At 39.0% G+C, this 27,101-nt stretch overlaps 2 protein-coding genes across 14 annotated transcripts in view; one reads left to right on the top strand and one right to left on the bottom strand.

Moving 5' to 3' along the window:
- The window catches only part of LOC122207717, an 84,971-nt gene extending 84,555 nt beyond the window's left edge, over window positions 1-416 (bottom strand). The window contains exon 1 of the mRNA XM_042917903.1: window positions 261-416. Within this exon, the coding sequence (XP_042773837.1) occupies window positions 261-365 (105 nt within the window). The 5' untranslated portion in view covers window positions 366-416. The remainder of the gene's footprint in view (window positions 1-260) is intronic.
- On the top strand, window positions 167-27,101 carry ZNF829 (zinc finger protein 829). Of its 13 annotated transcripts, none has more exons than XM_042920136.1 (5): window positions 250-734; window positions 1,412-1,480; window positions 11,549-11,675; window positions 11,974-12,069; window positions 24,208-27,101. In XM_042920136.1, exons 2-5 carry the CDS (start codon window positions 1,448-1,450, stop codon window positions 25,185-25,187), a joined length of 1,236 nt encoding a protein of 411 aa, XP_042776070.1. In that variant the 5' UTR covers window positions 250-734; window positions 1,412-1,447; the 3' UTR covers window positions 25,188-27,101. The 13 variants fall into 13 exon arrangements, with proteins under 13 accessions (XP_042776080.1, XP_042776079.1, XP_042776078.1 ...); XM_042920135.1 differs by having other exon boundaries at window positions 250-828; XM_042920134.1 differs by lacking the exon at window positions 250-734 and adding an exon at window positions 841-1,166.

Genomic DNA, 27,101 nt, shown 5'->3' with positions numbered 1-27,101 from the left:
CTCTCACACACATCACCACAGTCCCTCACACACACACACACACACACACACACACACACTGACTCCCACCACAGTTTCTTGTTCCAATAACTCCAACCACCAGACAGGCGCGTACTCCCAACCCCGAGCACTTTGCACCGCTGCCACTCCAGACGCGCAGGGCCTCCTCAGAGGCCCCGCCCCGTGAGCAAAGCAACTGAGCAGCCCAGACACCTCAAACCCCTCCCCCATGCCCCGCTGCGGGGACGCGGTAGCGTCACCTGCTGGAAACGCCCGAATGCGCATCCACAGCGCAGTATGTGGGAGGCTGGGTGAAAGCGACCCACAAGAAAGGTCCGGGCCAGGCGCCGGCAAGGCTGAACCATCCCTTCGCGCCCGCCTCCCAACGGACGTTTCTGAGCACAACAACACCTCCCAGAAGGCTTCGCGGCCCGATTCAACTTCCGGCCAGAACGCAGTCTGCGTTTCCTGTATGAGGGAGGGGCGCGGGCCAGGTGCGCGCTCGAGGGCCGGCTGGAGCCTGTCAAGCTACAGTGCCTCTCAACCCTGAGACTCGGCTAGACGCCGAGAATTGCAGTTACAGTCGTTTCGGGAGGGGCCAGGCAGGGCGCCGAGAGGAATTGGCTGTGGGTCCAGCTTTGGACCACATTTCCCAGAGGGCCGGGTAGCCGGTCGCTCTTCTCGCAGGAACTCGAACGTTTCGTCACGTCTGGCGGGACCGTTAGATCCATGAGGTGAGGGTCCGTGGGTCCCGGGGGAACGGGCTCAGCTATGCAGGTTGCAACCCCGGGAGACCCGAAAGGCCTAAGTTGAGGAGACCGGAGGCAGGTACGGAATTGGGTCCTTCTGTCTGTGCGAGCGGAGCTGCATGAAAAGGGGAGGTTGTGGGATCGTCTGTGAGATTGTGACACTGAGACCTGTGTGCAGATATCGGTTGTCTATCATTGTGGGGTTGCTGCTGCGTGTGTCCCTATGGTGATGTATGACTGCGACCCTGCGACTGTACGAGAGTAACTGTTATGTGTTCAGTGATGGGAATGTGATTATAACTGTGTTACCCTGTGGGCTCTGTGTGTGCGGCTGTGGGCTGCGTATCCCGTTGATTTAAGTATGACCATGCCCAGTGTGTGGCGGCAATGTGTCTGGTTATGGGGCTCCTTCCATGTGTAAGATTGTAACTCCAGAACTCTGTCCCCGGGGAACCTCTGTGAAGTTTAGTCAGATTATAGTCCCTTGACAGCAGTGACCTCAGCTTTTTCCTGACACACCGGGGTTGGGCAGGATGCCTTATTCTCCTCTGATCTCCATTCCCTGTGTGTTGGGTGCTGGGGTTGGGGCTTGAGCTGACCTCTGACCAGACTAGTTTGGGAAACAAGGAAAACCTGGTGTTTTACAATTTTTCCTCTCTCAGTTCTACCCTTATCCAGGTGCAGAAGAGAAGGAAAGAATGCAAAATGAACTTCTTCAAGCAATGTCCAAGGTGTGTTGAGGTTTCCTCTTTGCTTTCTTTCTTTTGAAAGTTAAATGTTTAATAAAGTTATGCCATTTGATTATAAATCGCTGTAATTTCCCTATTAGAGGAAAAGATAGTCCAGCCTGGTATTAAAGCCCAACAGCACCAAATACTTAACATTCACTTATTTGGAAAATGGCTCTACTTGTGTTTGTTGTTTTCTTCTTTATAAATTCAATATTATGATTTTAAAATAAAAGCATGATTACTGTAGAGATTTTGAAAACAACAGAATTACCAAGAAAAAATAAAATGTAATCACTCAAATAACTAGTTAATATTTTGATGAATTTTTATTATTTTTACAAAATCAAATTATACTTCATTTACCATATTATGTCCTACATTTTCACTAAAAAGTGTCATTCTCCTGTGTTGTCAGATTGTCTTTGTGAATACTATTTTTCAAAGATATTTATTTCTTTGTATGAATGAGTTCTGGTCCTTTTTTTTCAGATCAGTTATGTCAGACTTTGAAATCTTTAAATATTTACACATACACACACAGATTTGAAATTGGACTCCCATGATTAATAATGAGATGAAACACTGTTTCATATGTTTATTGGTTATTAGGGTTTCTTCTTTTGTGACCTGCCTGATTAGAATCTTTTACCTATTTTTGCTCTTGGATTATCTCTTGTTGATTCATAGGAGTTCTTCATATAATGTGGATATGGGTCCTTCATGGATTATATTTTACTACTATTTAGATTGTTTTAACACTTCCTTTAAGGTGGTTTTATGAAAAGAAGTCCTAACTTTAACATAGTCAAATTTATCAATTTTTTTCTTTATGGTTGGTGCTTTTTGTATTTTAAGAAATCCTTTCTTGTCCCAGGGTTATGCAAATATTCTTTTATATTTATGCTTAAAGCTATAAGCTTTGCCTTTCTGGGGTGCCTGGCTGGCTTAGTCAGTGGGACGTGTGGCTCTCGATCTTGGGGCTGTGAGTTGGGTGTAAAATCTTTAAAAAAAGGTTTTGCCTCTCCTATTTATACATTTAATGCACCTCTGGCTTTTGTATATGGCATAAAGTGGAGCCTGTGGTTCTTTTCCCCCTTATGAATTCTTCTCTAGCTCTCTCAGTACCATATATTAGTCCATTATGTTCTCATTTCAGATATATCCAAATATATATAAATATCCAGTGTTCTTATGTACGTGGGACATACACTGTTTGTCCTCCTTCTTCTTTTGCTCTATCACAATACCACAGTCTTAATTATTCTAGCTTTTCTCTCCTTTGAAGGTATTTTGGCTTTTCTTCCTCTGGCTGTTTTTAAGACTTTTTCCCAGTTTTTGGTTTTCTGTAATTTTAGTGTAATGTGTCTAAATGTGCCTTTTAAAACTTGTATCTGCTTGGAATTTGTAGCATTTTTTGAATTTGTGAATAGGTGATTTTTATTAGTTTATTAAGAAAATTCTCAGCCACCTTCAAAGATTGCCCCTGCCTTATTATCTCTTTCTTCTCCCTTCTCAGGCTCTAATTAAACTTAGGTTGAAATTTCTTATCATTACCTTTTTTTTGTCTCTTAATCTCTTTCTGGTTTTGAGAGTTGTTACATATAGTTCAAATCAAAGCACTGTTAAGCAAAAAAACCTTGCCTGGTCTCAGGAGGGGTGGAGGGCATGTCAGATAGCTAGAGTTTTAGGATCCTTTCCCCAGCTGGTAGTAAAAATATGTTTATTCTGTTGTATTTTAACACTTCTAATCTTGGGGAACTCTATAAATCATAAGGCTATCCATTCACCTTATGATTCTCTTATGTGAAAATTAGGATGTACTGAAGTAGAGAACTCAGTATGTAGAGTTTTCTTGAAGTATAAATTTGGAACTAGGTGGGTCTACTCTCAATTTTTTAAATATGTGTGTTTGGTACAGAGGCAAAGGAAATCAGGTTAAGAATCCATTGCCCAAAATCTATTCAGTTTAAGACCTTTGTATCTGAGTTTCTTTAGAAGATGGCTGAGTATTTTCAATCCATTCTCCTGTGCCAAAACCCAGAATATCAGGTTACCCTCTCCCATCAGCCTCTAATTATGCTTGCTATTTCTCTAGTGAAGATTGTTGCCCATTATTAATGGGAATAACTCTAGGGTGGTAGAATAATATAGAAAGATAACTTTTTTTTTTTTTTTTTTTTTATTTTTTTAAAAAATTTTTTTTTTTCAACGTTTTTTTATTTATTTTTGGCACAGAGAGAGACAGAGCATGAACAGGGGAGGGGCAGAGAGAGAGGGAGACACAGAATCGGAAACAGGCTCCAGGCTCCGAGCCATCAGCCCAGAGCCTGACGCGGGGCTCGAACTCACGGACCGTGAGATCGTGACCTGGCTGAAGTCGGACGCTTAGCCGACTGCGCCACCCAGGCGCCCCAAGATAACTTTTTTTTAAGATTTTATTTTTAAGTAATTTCTACACCCAATGTGGGGCTTGAACCTACAACCCCCAGATCAAAAGTTGCATGCTGTACTGACTAAGCCAGACAGGCACCCTTATTTTTTTAACCTAATGTTTAATCAGGAAATATTTGAACTATTCCTAGTAAAATCAGAAAAAAGACAAGGATATACACCATCACCAGTGTTATTTAACGTTGTTCTCTTGTTATTAACCAAAGCACTTTAACAAGAGAAAAAAGTAGGTTAAAAATTAGAAAAGAGGATATAAGATTATCACTATGCAGATGATATGAATGTGTACCTGGAAAACCAAATCAGCTTATAACCATAACTTTGAAATAAGCAGGACTCCGCGGGAAGTAAGCAAAATAATTCTTTTTTCATAATTTCTACTCTCAACTGTCTCAGTGTGCTAATTTTTGTTGTTGTTGTTGCCCTGGTCAAAAACTTGTGCAGTCCCTATAATTGATTTGATCACTCCTTGGTATCCTTTACCAAGTTGTTTTCAGTGACAAGGTCAGTCTCACTTTGCTAATTACAATCTCCAGTTGAATGTAATAATATGTAAGTTTCATTTAAAGCCTTTTCTTTGAGTTCAGCCTTGCTGTAAGCTAGAAGCTTGCAGTGTGAAAAAGGGCATATGCTAAACTTCTTCGTTTCTTTAACCTAAATTTCTTTTCTCCCACCCAGTAGGCAGTTTCTGGCTCCTATGAGGTTGCAATGGGTAGGGAATAGGAGGTAAGGAGAAAAGTCTTACTTTAGTGGTGCTATTGTTTTGATCTTGGTGTCTCTTCCTTTTATGGATGTTTAGCACTGACTCATTTTCTATGGGGTACTTTTGTGGGATTTTGGGAGAAATTCCTGCTGGAAATCTCTAATTGTACTTCCCTGTGATGTGGGCAACACATCTCCTTGAAATGGCTGCTTAATAATACCTGTCTTATACTTGGGCAGTCTGTGATCTACAGCTTTGTTGGGGGACACATTGTCCCTCCATTGGGTCTACATCTGGTCCAAAACAGTCTTTGCCCTCTAAACTCTAGAAAACACAACAAAAATTCTTCTAAACAGTCTCATCATTCCATTTTGGATCCTGGAGTCTAAAGGACCCCCCTTGGTTGGTCTAAGATGAAGGAGAAGTAACCTAAATTCTCCTATGGGATGGAAATGTGTATCATTTTCCAATAACCGCCAGTTTTTGGACACCAACTGAGTGTCCTACAATTTAATTGAATTCTGACACTAATTACCCAGAGTTAACACAGAACCCCACAGGTTTAGAGGCTCAGTCTTACAAGACTGCCCTATTTGAGATAGCAGCTCCAAGTCTTGGGTATCCCCAAGGCACTGCACTTCTGCCCAGCAGACCACAAATTGAGACATTCCCATGATCCTCACTCAGGTACAGTAATTGATTAGAATGATTCATAGAAGTCAGCAAAGTATTATATTTATGACCACAGTTTTATTATAAAGAATATAGTCTAGTAGGAGGCATCACAATCCCAGACTTCAAGCTGTATTACAAAGCTGTAATCCTCAAGACAGTATGGTACTGGCACAAAACAGACACTCAGATCAATGGAACAGAATAGAGAACCCAGAAATGGACCCACAAACATATGGCCAACTAATCTTTGACAAAGCAGGAAAGAATATCCAATGGAATAAAGACTGTCTCTTCAGCAAATGGTGCTGGGAAAACTGGACAGCGACATGCAGAAAAATGAACCTGGACCACTTTCTTACACCATACACAAAAGTAAACTCAAAATAGGTGAAAGACCTAAACCTAAGACAGGAAGCCATCAACATCCTCGAGGAGAAAGCAGGCAAAAACCTCTTTGACCTCGGTCACAGCAGCTTCTTACTCAACATGTCTCCGGAGGCAAGGGAAACAAAAGCAAAAATGAACTACTGGGACCTCATCAAAATAAAAACCTTCTTCACAGCGAAGGAAACAACCAGCAAAACTAAAAGGCAACTGACAGAATGGGAGAAGATATTTGCAAACGACATATCAGATAAAAGGTTAACATCCAATATCTGTAGAGAGCTTATCAAACTTAACACCCAAAAAACAAATAATCCAGTGAAGAAATGGGCACAAGACATGAATAGACACTTCTCCAAAGAAGACATCCAGATGGCCAACTGACACATGAAAAAATGCTCAACATCACTCATCACCCAGGAAATACAAATCAAAACCACAATGAGATACCACCTCACACCTGTCAGAATGGCTCACATTAACAACTCAGGCAAAAACAGATGTTGGCGAGGACGCAGAGAAAGAGGATCTCTTTTGCACTGCTGGTGGGAATGCAAGCTGGTGCAGCCACTCTGGAAAACAGTATGGAGGTTCCTCAAAAAATTAAAATAGAACTACCCTATGACCCAGTGATTGCACTGCTAGGTATTTATCCAAGGGATACAGGTATGCTGTTTCGAAGGGGCACCCAATGTTTATAGCAGCACTATCAGCAATAGCCAAAGTATGGAAAGAGCCCAAATGTCCATCGATGGATGAATGGATAAAGATGTGGTGTGTGTGTATATATATATATATATATATATATATATATATATATATGTGTGTGTGTGTGTGTGTGTGTGTATATATATAATATAGCGTGTATATATATGTAGTGTGTATACATATCTAGTGTGTGTGTATGTATATATATATAGTGTATATATATATATATATATATATATATATATATATATATACATATATGTATATATACACACAATGGAGTATTACTCGGCAGTCAAAAAAGAATGAAATCCAGGGGCGCCTGGGTGGCTCATTTGGTTGAGCATCTGGCATCGGCTCGGGTCACGATCTCACGGTTTGTGGGTTTGAGCCCCACATTGAACTCTGCTGAACGCTTGCTCAGAGCCTGGAGCCTGCTTCAGATTCTGTGTCTCATTCTCTCTCTGCCCCTCCCCCACTCATGCTCTGTCCCTCTCTGTCTCTACAAATAAATAAATGTAAAAAAAAACAATGAAATCTTGCCTCTTGCAACTACATGGATGGAACTAGAGGGTATTATGCTAAGCGAAACTAGTCAGAGAAGGACAAATATCATGACTTCACTCATATGAGGACTTTAAGATACAAAACAGATGAATATAAGGGAAGGGAAGCAAAAATAATATAAAAACAGGAAAGGGGACAAAATATAAAAGACTGTTAAATATAGAGAACAAACAGCGTTGCTGGAGGGGTTGTGGGGGGGGGGTGAGCTAAATGGGTAAGGGGCATTAAAGAATCTACCCTGAAATCATTGTTGCAATATATGCTAACTAACTTGGATGTAAATTATAAAAAATAAATAAATTATAGAAAAAGATTTAAAAAATAAAGAAAAACTGTGATACAACTCTTTTGCAGGACCAGGAAACAAGGAATGTGATATGGGAAAGTCAATCCACAGTTACCTCAAGAAAGTCCCCAGAAAACATCTATTAAAAACAGGAACGCAGGAATATTAATTAGAAATATAGAAAAAAACAAGAGAAACAAAAAAAATTGAGGGTCCCACCTGAGGAGAATGAGATTGGGTACTGGGACAAAGCCCAGCCATTTTTCACTGTCTTAAAATTTCTTGAATTTTGGGGTGCCTGGGTGGGTCAGTTTGTGTCCAACTTCAGCTCAGGTCATGATCTCACAGTTCATGGGTCTGAGCCCCACATCGTGTTCTCTGCTGTCAGCACAGAGCCCATTTGAACCCTCTGTCCTCCCTCTCTCTCTGCCCCTCCCCTGCTCACACTCTCTCAAAAATTGTAATAAACATTAAAAAAATTCTTGAATTTTTAAAACGCAAAATTGATTAAATGTTAATTTAAAATATCACTATCTTAGGGCACCTGGGTGGCTCAGTCAGTTAAATGTCCAACTTCAGCTCAGGTCAGGATCTCAAGGTTTATGAGTTTGAGCCCCAAGTTGGGCTCTTTGCTGTCAGCATGAAGCCTGCTTCAGATCCTCTATCTCCCTCTCTTTCTGCCCCTCCCCTGCTTGCTCTCTCTCAAAAATACATAAACATAGTAAAAATTAATAAGGTATCACTATCTTAGAGAAGAGTATAACTTAAACTTCTTGAAAATTACAGTTCTCTTATGACTGTTAAATGACTCCCTATTGGGGTGCCTGGATGGCTCAGTCAGTTGAGTGTCTGACTCTTGATTTCAGCTCGGGTCATGATCTTGCGGTTCGTGGTACCTAGCACCAAGTTGGGTTCTGTGCTAGCAGACCAGAGCCTGTTTGGGATTCTTTCTCCCCCCACACCACTGCATGCATGTGCTCTCTCTCAAAATAAATACTAAAAAAAAAGTTATTCCCTACTAACATATATTCTTTAATTTTTATAATTTTACTGGTGGCAAAATTTATGGCAATATTAATATTACTGAAAAACTTTTCATTTCAGCCATTTGGTTAAGCAAATCCTTAAGATCCTCTCCAGATATGGCCCTCCCTCCCATACCTTGCCCTATGCCTCTCTACCATTTTGCTGTTTCTGAATTGTATTCTTTTTAAATTTACATCCAAGTTGTTTAGCATATAGTGCAACGATGATTTCAGGAGTAGATTCTTTAATGCCCCTTACCCATTTAGCCTGTCCCCCCTCCCACAATCCCTCCAGTAACCCTCTGTTTGTTCTCCATATTTAAGAGTCTCTTATGTTTTGTTCCCCTTCCTGTTTTTATATTATTTTTGCTTCCCTTCCCTTTTGTTCCTCTGTGTCTTTAAGTCCTCATATGAGTGAAGTAATGATATTTGTCTTTCTCTGACTAATTTTGCCTAACATAATACCCTCTAGTTCCATCCACGTAGTTGCAAATGGCAAGATTTCATTCTTTTTGATTGCCGAGTAATACTCCATTGTGTGTGTGTGTGTGTGTGTGTGTGTGTGCGCGCACACACACACACACTATATATATATATATATATATATATATATATATATATATACACACTATATATACACACTATATATATATACACACACCACATCTTTATCCATTCATCCATCGATGGACATTTGGGCTCTTTCCATACTTTGGCTATTGCTGATAGTGCTGCTATAAACATTGGGTGCCCCTTCGAAACAGCATACCTGTATCCCTTGGATAAATACCTAGCAGTGCAATCACTGGGTCATAGGGTAGTTCTATTTTAATTTTTTGAGGAACCTCCATACTGTTTTCCAGAGTGGCTGCACCAGCTTGCATTCCCACCAGCAGTGCAAAAGAGATCCTCTTTCTCTGCATCCTCGCCAACATCTGTTTTTGCCTGAGTTGTTAATGTGAGCCATTCTGACAGGTGTGAGGTGGTATCTCATTGTGGTTTTGATTTGTATTTCCTGGGTGATGAGTGATGTTGAGCATTTTTTCATGTGTCAGTTGGCCATCTGGATGTCTTCTTTGGAGAAGTGTCTATTCATGTCTTGTGCCCATTTCTTCACTGGATTATTTGTTTTTTGGGTGTTAAGTTTGATAAGCTCTCTACAGATATTGGATGTTAACCTTTTATCTGATATGTCGTTTGCAAATATCTTCTCCCATTCTGTCAGTTGCCTTTTAGTTTTGCTGGTTGTTTCCTTCGCTGTGAAGAAGGTTTTTATTTTGATGAGGTCCCAGTAGTTCATTTTTGCTTTTGTTTCCCTTGCCTCCGGAGACATGTTGAGTAAGAAGCTGCTGTGACCGAGGTCAAAGAGGTTTTTGCCTGCTTTCTCCTCGAGGATGTTGATGGCTTCCTGTCTTAGGTTTAGGTCTTTCACCTATTTTGAGTTTACTTTTGTGTATGGTGTAAGAAAGTGGTCCAGGTTCATTTTTCTGCATGTCGCTGTCCAGTTTTCCCAGCACCATTTGCTGAAGAGACAGTCTTTATTCCATTGGATATTCTTTCCTGCTTTGTCAAAGATTAGTTGGCCATATGTTTGTGGGTCCATTTCTGGGTTCTCTATTCTGTTCCATTGATCTGAGTGTTTTTGTGCCACACATTTTTTCTTTAAATCATTGATATTCATGTTATCAGCACCTCACAGATATTATTAATCTGAGCCAAGTAGTATACTAGAGGCTAGATTCTTTTTAGTACAACTTTTACAGTTTTCTTAGGGTAAACTGCTTTGTTCCTTTATTTGTCTCATTCCATATGTGTGTTGCTATTTTTCCCCCAAATCTACCAACATTGCTTTCAGTTGCCTATCAAAAATATTTTTCATGTGATCTAACATTAGTTCTTTAGTTTTCTTTGGAGATATGTTTCCCATAGTCCTCTATCCTCCTGTTCCTAGATGTTGCTCTCTAGTTCTGCTGCCAGATATTGTCCTATGACTTGCCTTTCACAGTTATACTTGGGACTTTGTCATGTATTTTCATGTTCTGTAATTTCTGAATATAGTATTTTTCTTTTTCTTAATTTACTCTGCAGTTCTGATGGAGCACATAGGCCAGCAGCTTCTTTTAAAAAGCTGCATAGGAGAGGGGCATCTGGGTAGCTCAGTCGGTTAAGTGTCTGAGTGTTGATTTCAGCTCAGGTCATGATCTCATGGTTTGTGAGATCGAGCTCTGCATCAGGCCCTATGATGACAGCATGGAGCCTGCTTGGGATTCTTTCTGTCTCCTCTTTCTGTCCCCCCTCCCCCCCCCCCACCATTCTCTCTCAAAAATAAATAAATAAACATTTTTAAAGTTCTAAAATGAAAAGCTACATAGGAGATAATTTTGTCTTTTCCTGCCAATCTATAATTGTGTTGACTTAATCTTCACACTAGCTTGGTTTTTAATCTTGCTTGGTATATAATCTTCACTTTAGCTTTGACTGGGTATAGAATTCAAGGCCAGAATTCATTTTCCTTTGTAATATTAAAGGAGTCACTTTTTTTTCTTACTTCAAGTGGTGCTTTTTAAAAGTCCACTCTGGGGCACCTGAGTGGCTCAGTCGGTTAAGCATCCAACTTCGGCTCAGGTCACAATCTCATGGCTCGTGAGTTCGAGCCCCGCGTCGGGCTCTCTGCTGACAGCTTGGAGCCTGGAGCCCACTTTGGATTCTGTGTCTCTCTCTGTCTGCCCTTCTGCTGCTTGTACTCTGCCTCTTGCATTGTCTCAAAAATAAATAAACATTAAAAAATTTTTTTTAAAGTCCACTGTGATTTTGATTCCTCAAAATTTTTTTTATAATCCATATTTTCTTCCTGGAAGTTTTGGAAAATTCTGGTTTTTTTTCTTCCTGGAAATTTTAGAAAGTTCTTTTTTTCCCTGATTCTGAAACTTTAAAGTGTTTTAAAATTCATCACACAGTTCCTTATTTGAGGTCTTAAAAGGAAAATATGGAAAGAGAAGGAATTCACATTTACGTACATTTCACTATAGCCAGGCATCAAGCATTGAGCTGTATTTTTGCTATTTCATGTCATTGGAAAATTTTACTTGTACGTTCCTAGATATATTCCTCTGTATACAAGACATATGTTTTCTACTGATCTAATAGAGTTCTGGCCCCTTCAATTTGATTAACAATCTCTGTTCCTTTTTGTAGAGCCCTCTACCACCATCCCTACTACCATCTTTTTCTTATCTTCTTCTACTGTGAAAGCGTGTTTGTTGTTTCAGGGATCAATGATGTTCAGGGATGTTTCTATAAACTTCTCTCAGGAGGAATGGGAATGCCTGGACTCTGGTCAGATGAATTTATACAAAGAAGTGATGTTGGAGAATTTCAGCAACCTGGTTTCAGTGGGTAAGGATAACTATCCCCCAAAATTCAGAGTCTGTCCTCAGGAATGTCTCCTTTCTCCATTGTGAATTATTTGTTTCAAGTAGCCAGCTAAATTTCTGCTCCCTGTTCCTTAAGGAATGGTTTGAGTTGGAATGGAATAGAAGAATTGGAAATGAGCAGCTCCAGTGGGCTGAAGCTTCACCTTCATCTTTTTTCGGTCCTTCCTACAGTGGCATCTCTTTCTTCTCACCAAGGGACTGGATCTGATTTCTGGGACACCCACAGCATAACCATGTCCCATGTCTTTTCTTGTGATCAGGACTTTCCAATTCTAAGCCAGCTGTGATTTCCTTATTGGAACAAGGAAAAGAGCCCTGGATGGTTGAAAGAGAGCTGACGAGAGGCCTTTGTTCAGGTGAATGAGATGTAGGGTAATGATTTTATCCATGTTTTAATTGGGTTGTTTGCCTTTTTATTATTGAGTTTTCTGTTAATTATATATTCTAAATACAGGTCTCTTAACAGTATATGATTTGTGACTATTTTCCCCCATTTAGTGAGTGTGTTTTCACCCTCTTGATTTTGTCCTTTGAAGCACAAAAGTTTTTAATTTTGACAAAATGCAGTTTATTTTATTTTTTTTCTTTGGTTGCATATGGTCTTGGTGTGAACTCCTTTAAGAGCCTTCACAGTTAAGTTTATTAATACCTTCTGGAAATAGGAAAGTATTTAAAACTTATTTTTTTTGTCAGGTAAAAGTTTTTATGTCAGTTATATCTCAAAAAATGTTATAGGAAAAAACAACAAAAAAGTTATAGATACGACTTTAGTTTTACAATTTAGCCACAAGATACATTAATGAAGAACTAAAGAACTCACAAATCGGGGTTTTTTTTAATTTTTTAAAGTTTATTTATTTATTTTGAGAGAAAGATAGTGAGCCGGGGAGAGGCAGAGAAAGAGGGAGAGAGAGAAAATCCTAAGCAGGCTCTGCACCGTCAGCACGGAGTCTGATGTAGGACTTGATCTTACAAAGTGTGAGATCATGACCTGAACTGAAACCAAGAGTCGAACGTTTAACTGACTGAGCCACCCAGCCACCACCCCCCCCCCCAAGATTTTTTTTCCTTTCTAGGAGGCACAAGATATTACAAACAGACTCAAAGGGAAGATAACAATCCAGATCTTCTGTCATCTCAACAGAGAATGAAGGGATCCCCAGATAACTGAAACAGATGTCCATTATCCATATAGATACCACCATAATATCAGATTCCTAATCACTATAATGTACCAGCTTCACACAAACCAGAACCAAACTGGATTTGGCCCCAAAAAAAGCCCAGGACACACTAAGGAGGGTGTAGTGGAGAGAAAGTGAATGAAAGTAGAATTTTATTGCTGCTTGGGATTTACTGAGACAGCCAAGAAAGGAAGACTGCTGGGACTTAACCTATGAGGAATACTTCTCAAGTCACATGTTTTATTGCATCCTGCGGTTAAGTCCATTTGGACATCTCAGTGGGATCTTCAAAATTTTAAGAGAATAACATTTTCTTTTTTATTTTTATGTTTATTTATTTATTTTGAGAGAGAACACACACCTGCATGAGCAGAGAAAGGGCAGAAAGAGAGAGAGAATGAACCCAAGCAGGCTCTACACTGTCAGCATGGAGCCTGACCCAAGGTTCAACTCCACAGACTGTGAGATCATGACCTGAGCCAATACCAAGAGTCAGACTCTCAACTGAGAACCACCCAGGTGCCTCCAGAGTATAACATTTTCAAAACTTTTCAAAAATATAACTTTTCAGGGCATCTAGGTGACTCAGTCGGTTAAGTATCTGACTTGGTATTGGCTCAGGTCATGATCTCACAGTTGTCAGATTGAGTTCCACATTGGGCTCCAGGCTGAGTGTGGAACCTGCTTGGGATTCTCTCTCTCCCTCTGCCTCTGCCCTTACCCTGCTTACACATGCGTGTATGCGCTCTCTCCCTCTCCCCGTCTCTCTCTCAAATAAATAAACTGAAAAAAAAAGTTATAACTTTTCAGAAGTTTAATATGACTCTTTCATAAATATATGATAAACACATTTGAAGGATTTATTTAGTTCATTATTTGGGAGAAATGGAGTTCATATTGTCATGGAAAGAAAGAATGCAGGAATAACATCACTAACTGGGATATAAAAACTAGTTATTGTCCTACAGGATAATCTGTAACCTTCAGGCTGTCTTTTAACCAAACACATCATTTGCAATCTGTTGTTCCTAGCAATTTTTTGTTTTTTGTTCAGTTACTTTCTAAATTTTTAAAACACGCTGTATTGCTATTGTGAGCGTGTACAATTTTCTAATTAGTATTGTTGGTGCAGAGAAATACTATTAGTTTTTCTTTAACATGTGAAAATGAATTTAATTTTGTTAGTTATCAGGGAAATGCAAATTAAAACTGCAGTAGGATACCATTATGACACCTGCAACATGGACAAACATTTAAGTCTGAAGATGAATAGATGAGAATGTGGAGCAGTATGCAGCCTCAAGCTGCTTGTAGGATATAAATTTTTCAACTGCTTTCCCCACCCCTTTCTTCTTAAATTTTATTGTGATAAGATCACTTAACATGAGATCTACCCTCTTAACAGATTTTTAAGTGTATAGTATAGTATTGTTAACTATAGGCACAGCATTATATAGTAGATCTCTAGAACTTATTTGCCTTGCATCGTTAAAACTTTATATTTGTTGATTAACAACTGCTCATTTCCCTCTCAGCCCAGCCCCTGGCAACCACCATTCTACTCTTTGCTTCTATGAGTTTTGCTCTTTTTAGATACCTCATATAAGTCAAATAATGCAGTATTTGTCCTGTGACTGCCTTATTTCATGTAGCATAGTGTCTTCAGGGTTCATCCATGTTGTCACATATGGCAAGATTTCCTTCTTTTTAAGGCTGAATAATATTCCATTGTACATATATGCCACATTTTCTTTATCCACTCATCTATCTATGGATTTAGGTTGTTTTCATCTTGACTATTATGAGTAGTGCTGCAATGAACACATGAGTGCTAATATCTCTTCAAGATCTTGATTTCAATTCTTTTGGATAAATACCCAGAAGTGGGATTGATGGATCATATAATAGTTCTATTTTTAATTTTTTGAAGAACCTCCATACTGTTTTCCATAGTGGCTACACCATTTTGCATTCCCACCAGTAGTGTACAAGAGTTCCAATTTCTTAGCATCTTCACCAACAGTTACTTGCCCCCCCTTTTTTTTTTAATGACAGCTGTCCTAACCGTAATAGGTAATGTTTCATCATGGTTTTGATTTATTTTTCTGTAATGATTAGCGATATTGAGCATCTTTCATTCACTTCTTGGCTATTTGTATGGTTTCTTTGGAGAAACTTCTATTCACGTTCTTATTTATTTACTTACTTAATTTTTAAAGTTTATTTATCTTGAGAGAGAGAAAGTGAGCAAGTCAGGGGTGGGCAGAGAGGGAGATAGGGAATCCCAGGCAGGCTCTGCACTGTCAGAGCATAGCCAAATGCACGGCTCGAACTCATGAACCATGAGATCATGACCTGAGCTGAAATTGGATGCTTAGCCAACTGAGCCACCCAGGCACCCTACTAATTTTTTAAATTAGGTTATTAGGTTTTATTCCTACCTATTTTAGACATTAACCCCTTATCATATATATGGTTGGCAAATGTTTTCTCCCATTCCATAGATTGTCTTTTCATTCTGTTGATTCTTTGCTATGTGTAAGATTTTAAATTTGATGTAGTCCTAGTCCTGTATGTCTATTTTTGCTTTTGTTACCTGTGCTTTTGATGCCATATTCGGAAATCATCACTAAGACCGGTGTCATGAAACTTTTCCCCTATGTGTTCTTGTAGAAGTTTTACAATGTCAGGTCTTATATTTAAGTCTTTAATACATTTTGAGTTGATTTTTCTGTATGATATAAGGTAAGAGTCCAATTTCTTTTTTTTGCATGTGGATGTTCCATTTTCCCATCATCATTCTTTTTAAGCTTATTTTGAGAGAGACAGAGTATAAGTGGGAGAGAGGCAGAGAGAGAGGGAGACAGAGAATCCCAAGCAGGCTCCACACTGTCAGCACAGAGCTGGACATGGGGCTCAAACTCATGAAACCTTGAGATCATGACCTGAGCCAAAACCAAGAGTCATATGCTTAACTGACTGAGCCAGCAGGTGCTTCTCCCATCATCATTTTTTAAGACTTACCCTTCTCTGTTATGTAGTCTTGCACGTTTGTTATATATTAATTGTGTATATGTGAATTTATTCTGTTCTTTTGGCTATGTGAATGTCTTTGTGCCGGTACCGTACTGTTTTAACTGCTGCAGCTTTATAATCTATTTTGGAATCAGGAAATGTGTTGCCTCCAGCTTTGTTGTACTGTCTAAAGATTATTTTGGCTCATTGAATTGTTTGTTCTATTACTATAGAAAATGCCATTGGGATTTTTACAGGGATTGCATTGAATCTGTAGATAATTTGGGGAGTATGGACATTTTTACAGTATTTTCCCAATCCATGAACACAGAATATCTTAACATTTATCTTGTGTATCTTTAATTTCTTCCATCAGTGTTTCACAGTTTTCAATGTACAAGTCTCTCACCTCCTTAGTTAAGTGTGTTCCTAAGTATATTAGTCCTTTTAATCCATTATAAATAGTATTGTTTTTCTAATTTCCTTTTCAGAATATTGTTAGTGTAAAGAAACACAGCTCATTTTTCCTGCAACTCATTTCCTGCAACTGCAAACTGAAAACCTAATTTGTTTATTAATTCTAACAGTTTTTATGTGGAGTCTTCATAGAGTTTTCTATATGCCGGATATAGAAGTGGCAAGAGTGGGCATCTTTGCCTTCATGATCTTAGAGGAAAAGCATTCAGTTTTTCATCATTGAATATAATATTAGGTGTGTACTTTTTATATATGGTCTTCATTATGTTGAGGTAATATCCTTCTAGTAGTTTGCTGAGAGTTTTTTAATGAAAGGGTGTTGAATTTTATCAAATTAGTTTTCTGCATCTGTTGAGATGATCATTTGATTTTTATCCTTCAGTCTCAGGTATCACATTAATTGATTTTTGTATGTTGGATCATCTTTACATCCCAGGAATAAATTCCACTTGGTCATGGTGTATGATCCTTTTAATGTGCTGTTGAATTCGGTTTACTAGTATTTTCTTGAGAATTTTTGCATCAATATTCATTAGGAATTGGCCTGTCATTTTCTTTTTTTAATGGTTTCTATGTCTGGCTTTGGCATGAGGGTAATGCTGGCTTCATAAAATGAATGTTTTTCTTTTTCCTCTTTATTTAAAAAAATATATTTTTTAATGTTTATTTTTGAGAGAGACAGAGTGCGAGCAGGGGAGGGGCAGAGAGAGAGAGGGAGACACAATCCAAAGCAGGCTCCAGGCTCTGTCAGCACAGAGCCCATTGTGAGGCTCAAATTCTCAAGCTGTGAGATCATGACCTGAGCCAAAGTTGGAGGCTTAACCAACCGAGCCATGCAGGCACCCCCATAAAATGAGTTTTGAGCCTAGTGGCTCACTTGGTTGAGCATCTGACTCTTGATTTCAGGTCAAGTCATGATCTCAGGGTCATGGGAGCGAGCCCCAGAGTGGAGCTTGCTTGGGATTCTGCCTCTCTCCCTCTGCCCCTCCGCTACGTGTGTGCACACGTGCACTTTCTCTTTCTCTCAAAAACAAAAATAGTTTGGAAGTGTTCCCTGCTTTTCAGTTTTTTTGTAGGAGTTTTAGGATTGGTACCTCTCCCCCACTCCCTAGGTTGACATTATTATTATTTAAATGTTTGGTAGACTTCACCAATGAAGCCATCTGGTCCTGGGCTTTTCTTTGTTGAGAGAATTTTTTTTGAGAGAGAGAGGAAAGAGAGAGAGTGTGTGCTGCATGCACGAGCAGGGGAGGGGCAGAGGGAGAGGGAGAAAGAGAATCTCAAGCAGGCTCCAGGCTCAGCATGGATCCCAACTTGGGGCTGGATCTCACCACCGTGAGACATGACCTGAGCTGGAATCAAGAGTTGGACGCTTAACTGACTGAGCCACCCAGGTGCCCTGAAAGTTTTTTTTATTGTGAGCCAATGTTCTTACTAGTTATGGGTATATTCAGACTTGCTGTATCTTCATGATTCAGTCATGGTAGATTGTATGTATCTAGGAATTTATCCATTTTTTTCCAGGTTATCCAGTTTCATGGTATATAATTATTCATAGTAGCCTCTTATGGACCCTTTTATTTCTGTAACATTAGTTATAGTGTTTCCTTTTTCATTTCTGATTTTATTTATTTGAGACTCCTCTTTTTTCTTCGTCTAAAAGTTTATCAATTTTATTTATTTATTTCAATAAACCAACTATTTCATTGGTCTTTCTTGTTTTTCTATTCTATTTCATTTATATCCACTAATCTTTATCATTTTCTTCCTTCTGCCAACTTTGGGTTTAGTTTGTTCCTTGAGGCATAAATTAGGTCATATATTTGTGATCTTATTTTTGAATGTAGGACTATACTCTTCCCTCTTCATTACTACTTTTTCTTCATCTTGTTTTTGTCTCTCAAGATATTTTCTAATTTCTCTATTTCTTGTTGACCTATCGCTTGTTCAGAAGTGTTGTTTAATTTCTACATATTTGTGGATTTTCCAGTTTTCATTCTGCTGTTGATTTCTAATTTCATTGACCATAGTCAGAAAAGATACTTGGTGTGATTTTAGTCTTCTTAAATTTCATCCAGGTCCCCCTGCCTTTGAAGTTTTTATTTATTTTAATCTCTACACATAACATGGGACTCCAACTCATGACCCTGAGATCAAGAGTCATACGCTCTTCCAACTGAGCCAGCCAGGTGCCCCTTTTGCCTTTGACTATTTAAAAAAAATTTTTTTTTTTAACGTTTATTTATTTTTGAGACAGAGAGAGACAGAACATGAACGGGGAAGGGGCAGAGAGAGAGGGAGACACAGAATCGGAAGCAGGCTCCAGGCTCTGAGCCATCAGCCCAGAGCCTGACACGGGGCTCGAACTCACGGACCACAAGATCATGACCTGAGCTGAAGTTGGATGCTTAACCGACTGAGCCACCCAGGCGCCCCTGCCTTTGACTATTGACAAAGACATTATAATGATGTCTCAGTGTGACATAATGTGTCTCAGTATGGATTTCTTTTGGAATACTTTGACTTCCTGAGTCTGCATGTCTGTTTCCTTCCCCAGATTTGGGAAGTTTTCATCCATTACTAATTTGAGTAAGTTTTCTTGTTCTTACTCACTTCTGCCTCTAGAATTCCCATAATGTGTATATTAGACCATTCCTTGGTGTTTCATAAGAACCTTAAGCTTTCTTTACTCTTTTCTATTCTCTTTTCTTTCTGCTCCTTTGATTGGATAATTTCAAAAAAATGTGTCTTTGAGTTCACTGATTCTTCTGCTTGCTCTAGTCTGTTGTTGACTACATCTATTAAAATTTTCAGTTCAGTTTTTACATTCTTCAGCTCCAGGATTTTCTTATTATTTCTCATATTTTGTCTCATTGGAATTCTCACTTTCATCATACATTGTTCTCCTGAGCTCATTGATCATTTTTATGACGTTTATTTAAAATTCCCTGTCAGGTAATTCCTCTACTTATATTTCATTAGGGTAATTTTCTGGAGCTTTGTTTCTTTGTTTGGATTGTGTTTCCCTGTTTCTTCATTTTCCTTGATTCTTTGTGTTGATATCTACATGTTAAAAAAAAATGCCACTTGCCCCATTTATTATGTATTAGCCTCACACAAGAGAAGACCTTCACCAGTCAGAGCTTCTGTCAGCCCCTCAAACTTTTATGCTAATCCAAACCACTGTCCTTATTAGCGACCCCCAGGTGTCTAGAGTATGCCAGGTCCCATCAGTGCTCTGAAACAAGCACCAATTCCTCATATAGCATCTAAAGAAATTAGAACATTGGATGTGTGGTCCAGTTTCTTTCCCTCTCCAGAGAAAATGTGGGAGCTGGAATGTTTTGCCTGCTAGCTTTGCTCTGGAATGGGGGGAAGGGCTATGGCAAATGTTTACATGCAGGTGTTACATGCAAAGATGGTTCAAATCCCCATCTTTGTTCTCAATGGCTCCCAGGTGTCTAGAATATGCCCGGTTCCATCAGCTCCAAGACAGAAGCCAGGCCCTAAGTAATCCCCCGAAATTTGGAACATTTGAAAACTGGGAGCTTTGTTTTTTCTCCCACTCGCTATGTACTAAAGTAGGAGAAGAGCTGTGGTGCTTCCATGCTAGTTCAAATTGCCCCTTTGTTTTCTGTAGTCCCAGGGGCCCACTGTTTGCCAGGTCCCATCTGCACTCTGAGATAGAGATAGGTGAGATTGAAGTCAGTACCTTGGGTAGCTCCCAGAGAAGTTAGAAAATTGTTGCATTGTCCAGCTCATCTTCAAGGAGATGGTGGGAGCTAAAGTTTTCTATCCATTCGTTCTGCACTAGGCCAGGAGGAGGAGCTATGATAAGTTTGTATACTAGTTCAAACTACCTTCTTAATTCTTGGTGGCTCTCAGACATCTTGAATCTGCCGGGTTCCATCAGCACTCCAAGACTGGTGAGATAGAAGCCAGTACCTTAGTCAAACCCTAGAAAAGTTGGAATGTTTGACACACAGTCCACCTCTTACCTTCCCCAGGGAGAAGCTGAGAGCTGAAGTTTCTCTCCCATTCACTCTGTATTGAGCAGGGAAAGGAGCTGTGGTGAGTGCCTGCATACTAGTTCAAACCAGTGCTTTTGTTCTCTGTAGTCCTCAGGAGTCTAGGGTATAACAGGTCTAATCAAGGCTCCAGAATGGTCAGTTAGGCATCACTTAGAAAAGTTGAGTCATTGACTGCATTCCAACTTTTTTTTGTATTCAGGGAGAAGTTGGAAGCTGGAGGTTTCCTCCCAGTTTTATGGCGCTATGCCAGTACGGGGATCATGGTGAGAGAGGGTTTCTCCAGCTTTCCTACTAGTTTTAATATGTCTGGCTTCACACTTGCCTAGTATGTAGGATTCTCTTAGTTTCTTGATTTCTCACGAAGGGAACTTATCTATGTATTGGTATTGAGTTGATGTGTTTATTATGGGGGTCAGGAGAACCTAGCACTTATTATTCCATCATCTTGCTGATGTTACTCAAAATACTATTGATTTTTATAAGTTGATCTTTAATGTCTGGCAGTTTTTTATTCTCTTGATTTTTCTAGTTACATCATCATCATATTAAGGTTTTTCTAGTTAGATCATCATATTATTAGATTTATCACTTCTAATCCTCATACTTATTATTTCTTTGCTTATAATAATAGCTGGGACTGCCTTAATTGGTAACATTGGTAGTGGTAACATTTCTTTTTCCTGATCTAATGGGACCATATCTGAAGTTTCTTCAGGGGTGCCTGGGTGGCCCAGTTGGTTGAGCGTCCAACTTTGGCTCAGGTCATGATCTCGTGGTTTGTGGGTTTGAGCCCCACATTGGGCTCTGTGCTGACAGCTCAGAGCCTGGAGCCTGCTTCAAGTTCTGTGTCTCCCTCTCTCTTTCATAACTTTTACCAAGTTACAGCTATTACTTTGCAGGGCTGATTTGCTCAGAGTTATCATAAATAGGTCTTGGCCACATCCTATACTTTTTCTGTATCTGTCAAAGATGATCATGGTAGTTTGTAGTCTTATTTCAACAACAGTTGTACCCTCTGTTGTATGGCCATTTTGACCTGTGAGTCCATGTTCCCAAGAGATTATCAATCACCTTGTCTGGCAGTGTGCCTGGGGTAGGGCCAAGAGGTAGACCCAGGTCTGTGTCCCTCTAGGTAGATATAAGAAGTGGGCGGAGATAAGCTCAGGATGATGAGCCCTAAGACCTAAGGGTTCACTGGTGATAACTTTTATTTGCTACTGCTCCTGTAGGTAATTCTTCTTATCAGGGTTTGATCTTTCAACATTTACAAAGCAGCAGCATCTACGGAAGAGTATGTTTTCCCTTTTGTAATCCACCAGCTCTTGGGTTTTTTTCTTTAAGGTTTTTTTTTGTTAACATTTATTCATTATTGAGAGAGAGAGAGAGAGAGAGCACAAGCATGGGAGGGGCAGAAAGAGGGGGAGACACAGAATCTGAAGCAGGCTTCAGGCTCTGAGCTGTCAGCGCAGAGCCCAACACGGGGCTTGAACCCACAAGCAGTGAGACCATGACCTGAGCTGAAGTTGGACTCCCAACTGACTGAGCCACCCAGGTGCCCTGCTCTTGGGGTTTTAATAGCTTAGGAGGTAGAGGAGCATATGCCTGAGAGCAGGTGATCAGCCATATTCTTCTATCCACAGGTTTTTTTCTTTGCCATTAGGTTATCCTACTTATTCAGCAACTTGAGCAGAGTTGCCATCAATTCCTGTGGTAAAGACATAGGCTGCCGTGGTCCCAAGGAAGTTCAGGGAAAGGCTAAATCAGAGTTTAAAGACTTTACTACCAGGCTAGCCTCTCCTTGCCTCCTGTTACCATCTATCTAGGCAAGTAGCTCCATCCTCAAACACACACAAGTTTGTATAAGTCTTCAGTCTCCCTAAGATATTTCATAATTTGCCTCAGTTCCACAAAACCAAATTCTCTGTAATTTCTCCAAGGTCAATTGAGAAAGGAAGCCAGAATTTTGTGCACAGAATTTAGAGAGGAATTTGGGGGTTTTTAAAAATACTTTTTCATGATTATATTTTTGATTTCTAAGAACTTTGTGTGTATATGTTAGTGTTCCTTTGTGTTCCTTTGTTTGGCATCTTATGCCTGTTTAATTCTCTTATTTCTCTGAGGTTATTCATTATATGTTTTGACCTTTTCTTCTGTTCCTTGCATTGATTGTTCCCTCACAGATACTTTGTTCTGTTTTAGGCTCCTTTTCATGTTGAAAAACATTTCTCAAATGTCTTATAAACAATGGCTTACTGCTCATTTTTAAGTATGACATACTGAAAAGATGATTGGAACTTCTGTGTAGTAGGGATTGGGTCTTGTTTACTTTAGGATGATCTGGTTGGGTTAATATACTGAGGACTGCCCACTTTTGGTAATATGGTCTTTTCCCTTGTGCATAATTTTCCCATCAGAAGGGACTTTTACTTTCATTACTAATTGAGGGAGTTATGAGCCTATTATTGGCATTCTGAGAGTGAAATTGGGATGAAATGAACAGGATTATTTCAGTATTGTGGCTTTCACAAATTCTCTGATATCAAATGGCTGTCTTACACTTCAATTAAATTCTGACACTACCTGGAATTAACATCAGATTCCACAGGTTAAAGGGCAAGGTACCCAACAAGATTGCCCTTAGTTCAGACACCAGTTGCAACTGGGATCCCCAGGCTACCCATACTTCTGCCTGGCTGACTGTAAATTTAGAGTTTCATACAACTCCTCAGGTTTGATAATTCACTAGAACAACTCATAAATTCATGAAAAGCACTGTACTTACGATTACCATTTTATATAAAAGAGACAGTGAACAGCCAGCTGAAAAGGTACATAGGGCAAATTCTAGGAGGTACCAAGCATAGGAAATTCTGTGCCCATGTAGTCAAGGTATGCCACCTTCCTTGTACATCATACAGTCTAGGAAGCTTCCCTTAATCCTTGCTCTGAGTTTTTATTGGGGTTTGATTATGTGGTCATGAGTGGTCAAGACTAGTTTCAGTGAATCCCCAATATATCAGGCTCTATCACCTGCCTACCATTCTTGCCTATATCATTCGGCACCTTAGACTTCCTGTAGGCTATACCCTAATGTGAATTTGCAACAGCACACCCTTTGCACAGTCTCTGACTGCACCTCCACCCATTTATACATTTCAACACATTTGTTCCTCAAGTCTTTTTTTTTAATTGTTTATTTTTCAAAGAGAGAGCATGAGTGGGGGAGGGATAGAGAGAGAGGGAGACAGAGGATCCGAAGCAGGCTTGGTGCTGAGAGCAGCAAGGCCTGATGTGGGGCTTGAACTCATGAACCGTGAGATCATGACTTGAGCCAAAGTCGGATGCTTAACTGATTGAGCCACCGAGGTGCCCTTCTCAGTAATCTTTTTATTCAGGACAGACAACTGTCCACAAATTACAAGACATATAGTATGATGTTGTGTGTAAGGGATATATGCTTATGAGCATGTATATATGCTTAGAATCACTGTATATAATAGAGGGTGGCCCTGAACAGGGTGTATTTACAGAAGTTTCAAGTGATTCTGATTCACATCAGTATTTCAAGATAGAGATTATTTATTTCCCTAATCACCCTCTTGAATTTCCTGTTGGCTCTCCTCAATGTCCATGCTTTCGTTATCAGTTTTAAAAATTGCTTAGCTGTATTTGAGAGTTGTTTAAGCATTTACTTTCCTAGATATTATTTTTACCTTAATCTTTTTTTGAAGTTTTAATCTTTTCCAAGATAGGATAAATGAACATACACATTTTGATTTTCTTTCAGATCTGGAATCCATGTGTGAGACCAAGATATTATCTCTAAAGAAGAGACATTTTAGTCAAGTAATATTTACCCATGAAGACATGCCCACTTTTATTCAGCCCACATTCCTCACTCCACATCAAAAAACTGTTAATGAAGAGAAACCCTGTGAATGTAAGATATGTGGAAAGGCCTTTAATCAGAACTCACAATTTATTCAACATCAGAGAACTCATTCTGCTGAAAAAAACTACAAATGTAAAGAGTGTGGGAAGTCCTTTAGTCGTGGCTCGCTTGTTACTCGACATCAGAGGATTCATACTGGTGAAAAACCCTATGAATGTAAGGAATGTGGCAAGGCTTTTAGTTGTAGTTCATATTTTTCTCAACATCAGAGGATTCACACTGGTGAGAAACCCTATGAATGTAAGGAATGTGGAAAAGCCTTTAATTATTGCTCAAACCTCAACGATCATCAGAGAATTCACACTGGTGAGAAACCCTATGAATGTAAAGTATGTGGAAAAGCCTTTACTAAGAGTTCACAGCTCTTTCCACATCTGAGAATTCATACTGGTGAGAAACCTTATGAATGTAAAGAATGTGGGAAAGCCTTTACTCAACACTCAAGGCTTATTCAACATCAGAGAATACATACTGGTGAGAAACCTTATGAATGTAAGGAATGTGGGAAGGCCTTTAGTAGTGCCTCAACACTTACTAACCATCACAGAATTCATGCAGGCAAGAAACTCTATGAATGTAAGGAATGTGGAAAGGCCTTTATTCAGAGCTCAGAACTTATTCAACATCAGAGAATCCATACAGATGAAAAACCTTATGAATGTAATGAATGTGGGAAGGCCTTTAATAAAGGTTCAAACCTTACTAGACATCAAAGAATTCACACTGGTGAGAAACCCTTTGACTGTAAGGAATGTGGAAAGGCCTTTGGTAGTCGTTCTGACCTTATTCGCCATGAAGGAATTCATACTGGGTGAAAGATAAGCTCTGTTCATAATCTTTATAATAAGATCTTAAAAATAGGTAATGGAAAAAAAAATAAAGCAGTGTAGTAGTTTTTTGAGCTACTATAACAATATCAAGTACCTCAAAATTGGGTGACTTAAAACAACATAAATGTATTCTCTCACAGTTTTGAAGCTTTGAAATCCAAAATTAAAGTTGTTGGTAAGGTTGGTTCCTTCTGAGGACTTTGAAGAAGAATCTGTTCCATGTCCCTCTCCTGCCTTCTGATAACAACAATCTTTGTTTGACATGCCTTGTTGTGTAATGCATCACTCCAGTCTCTGCCTCCATCTTCACATTGCATTCTCCCTATGTATATTGGTCTCTGTCTTGTTTAAGAGGAGACTCATACAGGACATGAGTCCTATTGGATTAGGGCACACCCCGATGACCTTATCTTAACTGATTACATCTGCAAAGACCTTATTTCCATGTAGGATCACATTCACAAGTGCCAGGGGTTAGGGCTTCAACATAGTTTAACCCATAACACTGTTAACATTGTTTTTCTAACATATTTGTAATTTTCTTTTATACATAACTTGTTAAATGTATTCTAAAATGTAAATTCAAGGTTTAAATTATACCTGCCTTCCCTCCAAAAAAGATTCTGTCCCAAACTACTTCTTAAATAATTCTTTCCTCCCCATTGTTTTATTCTGCTTCTTGGTTATACATTTGTGTTTATATTGGCTTCATTTTAGAGCCATCTTTTCTATTGCTCTGACCTATAGATCTGGTACTACCAATACTACACTGTAAGTCCTGTTAATAGGCTATCTTTTAATTCCTGGCAAAATTATAACTTTGTTTTTGAAGGCAGCTCTGTTCTTTCTCCCTTTGGTAACACTCATATTTTCATGTTGTAAAAAACACACAAAGGAAATAAATAGATTATCTGTAAGCCTTCCAAACAGAAATTACTACTTTCATATTATTACAACATATCCTTCCAGGCTTTCTTAGTGTAATCTGATGTGCATGCCGTACCATAACCTGCTTCTATCATGCTACTGTTTCAGTAAGTATAAATATTTATTTATCATTATTTTTAATGGTATCATAATCTTTTCTATGGTAGATTATCATTTTGCTAAATACTACTGACATACTTAATGGTGCTCACTGAAATTTTACAGTTATAAAAATTGCCTTTTAAATACAAATTTAGTGCTATCTTATTTTGTTTTGTTTTCTTTAAAAACATTACGTTTCAGTATCAAAATAACTGATCAGTATTTCTCCTTGTAAACCATATCCCTCATTGTAACCACTGATACCAATTTGTCTTTTAATCTTCCAGACCTTTTTTTAAAAACTATATTTGTTTATAAATATGTGCACACACAACCAAATACCTAAATATTTCAATACTTGTAGAAAAGTTAGTGCTGCTTTGTAATTTTATATGTGTGTGAATATACATACACATATACACACACACTAATGTGCGTGTTGGATTGCTGCAAGGATTAAATGAGTTAAGAAATGTAAAATGGGTGGGATTGTTACTAACATATAGTAACTATCTAGCAAATGCTATTTTAATACTAGTATCAATATCTTCACCATTATTATTATCATTTGTAGAAAGGATGTTAACCATGTAATACACCTTAATTGACATCAAAGAATTCATAATGAGAAAGACCAGTGGGTGTAATGTTTGGTGAAAAGCTTCGCACCAACATTTATTCTTTATTCAGCATGAAGTTTAAAAAGGAAAAGGGGTGCCTGGGTGGCTCAGTCAGTTGGGCATCTGACTCTTCATTTCATCTCAGGTCATGATCCCAGGGTTTTGGGGTCAGGCCCCACATCAAGTCTGAGCTGAGTATGGAGCCTGCTTAGGATTCTTTCTCTCTCTCTCTGCCCCCTCCCCTGCTTGT

Source organism: Panthera leo, chromosome E2, assembly GCF_018350215.1.
Source record: "Panthera leo isolate Ple1 chromosome E2, P.leo_Ple1_pat1.1, whole genome shotgun sequence".
In the NCBI taxonomy this organism is placed as follows: Eukaryota; Metazoa; Chordata; class Mammalia; order Carnivora; family Felidae; genus Panthera; species Panthera leo.
The sequence above is the reverse complement of the archived record's forward strand: the minus strand, read 5'-3'. Positions and strand labels throughout refer to the sequence as shown.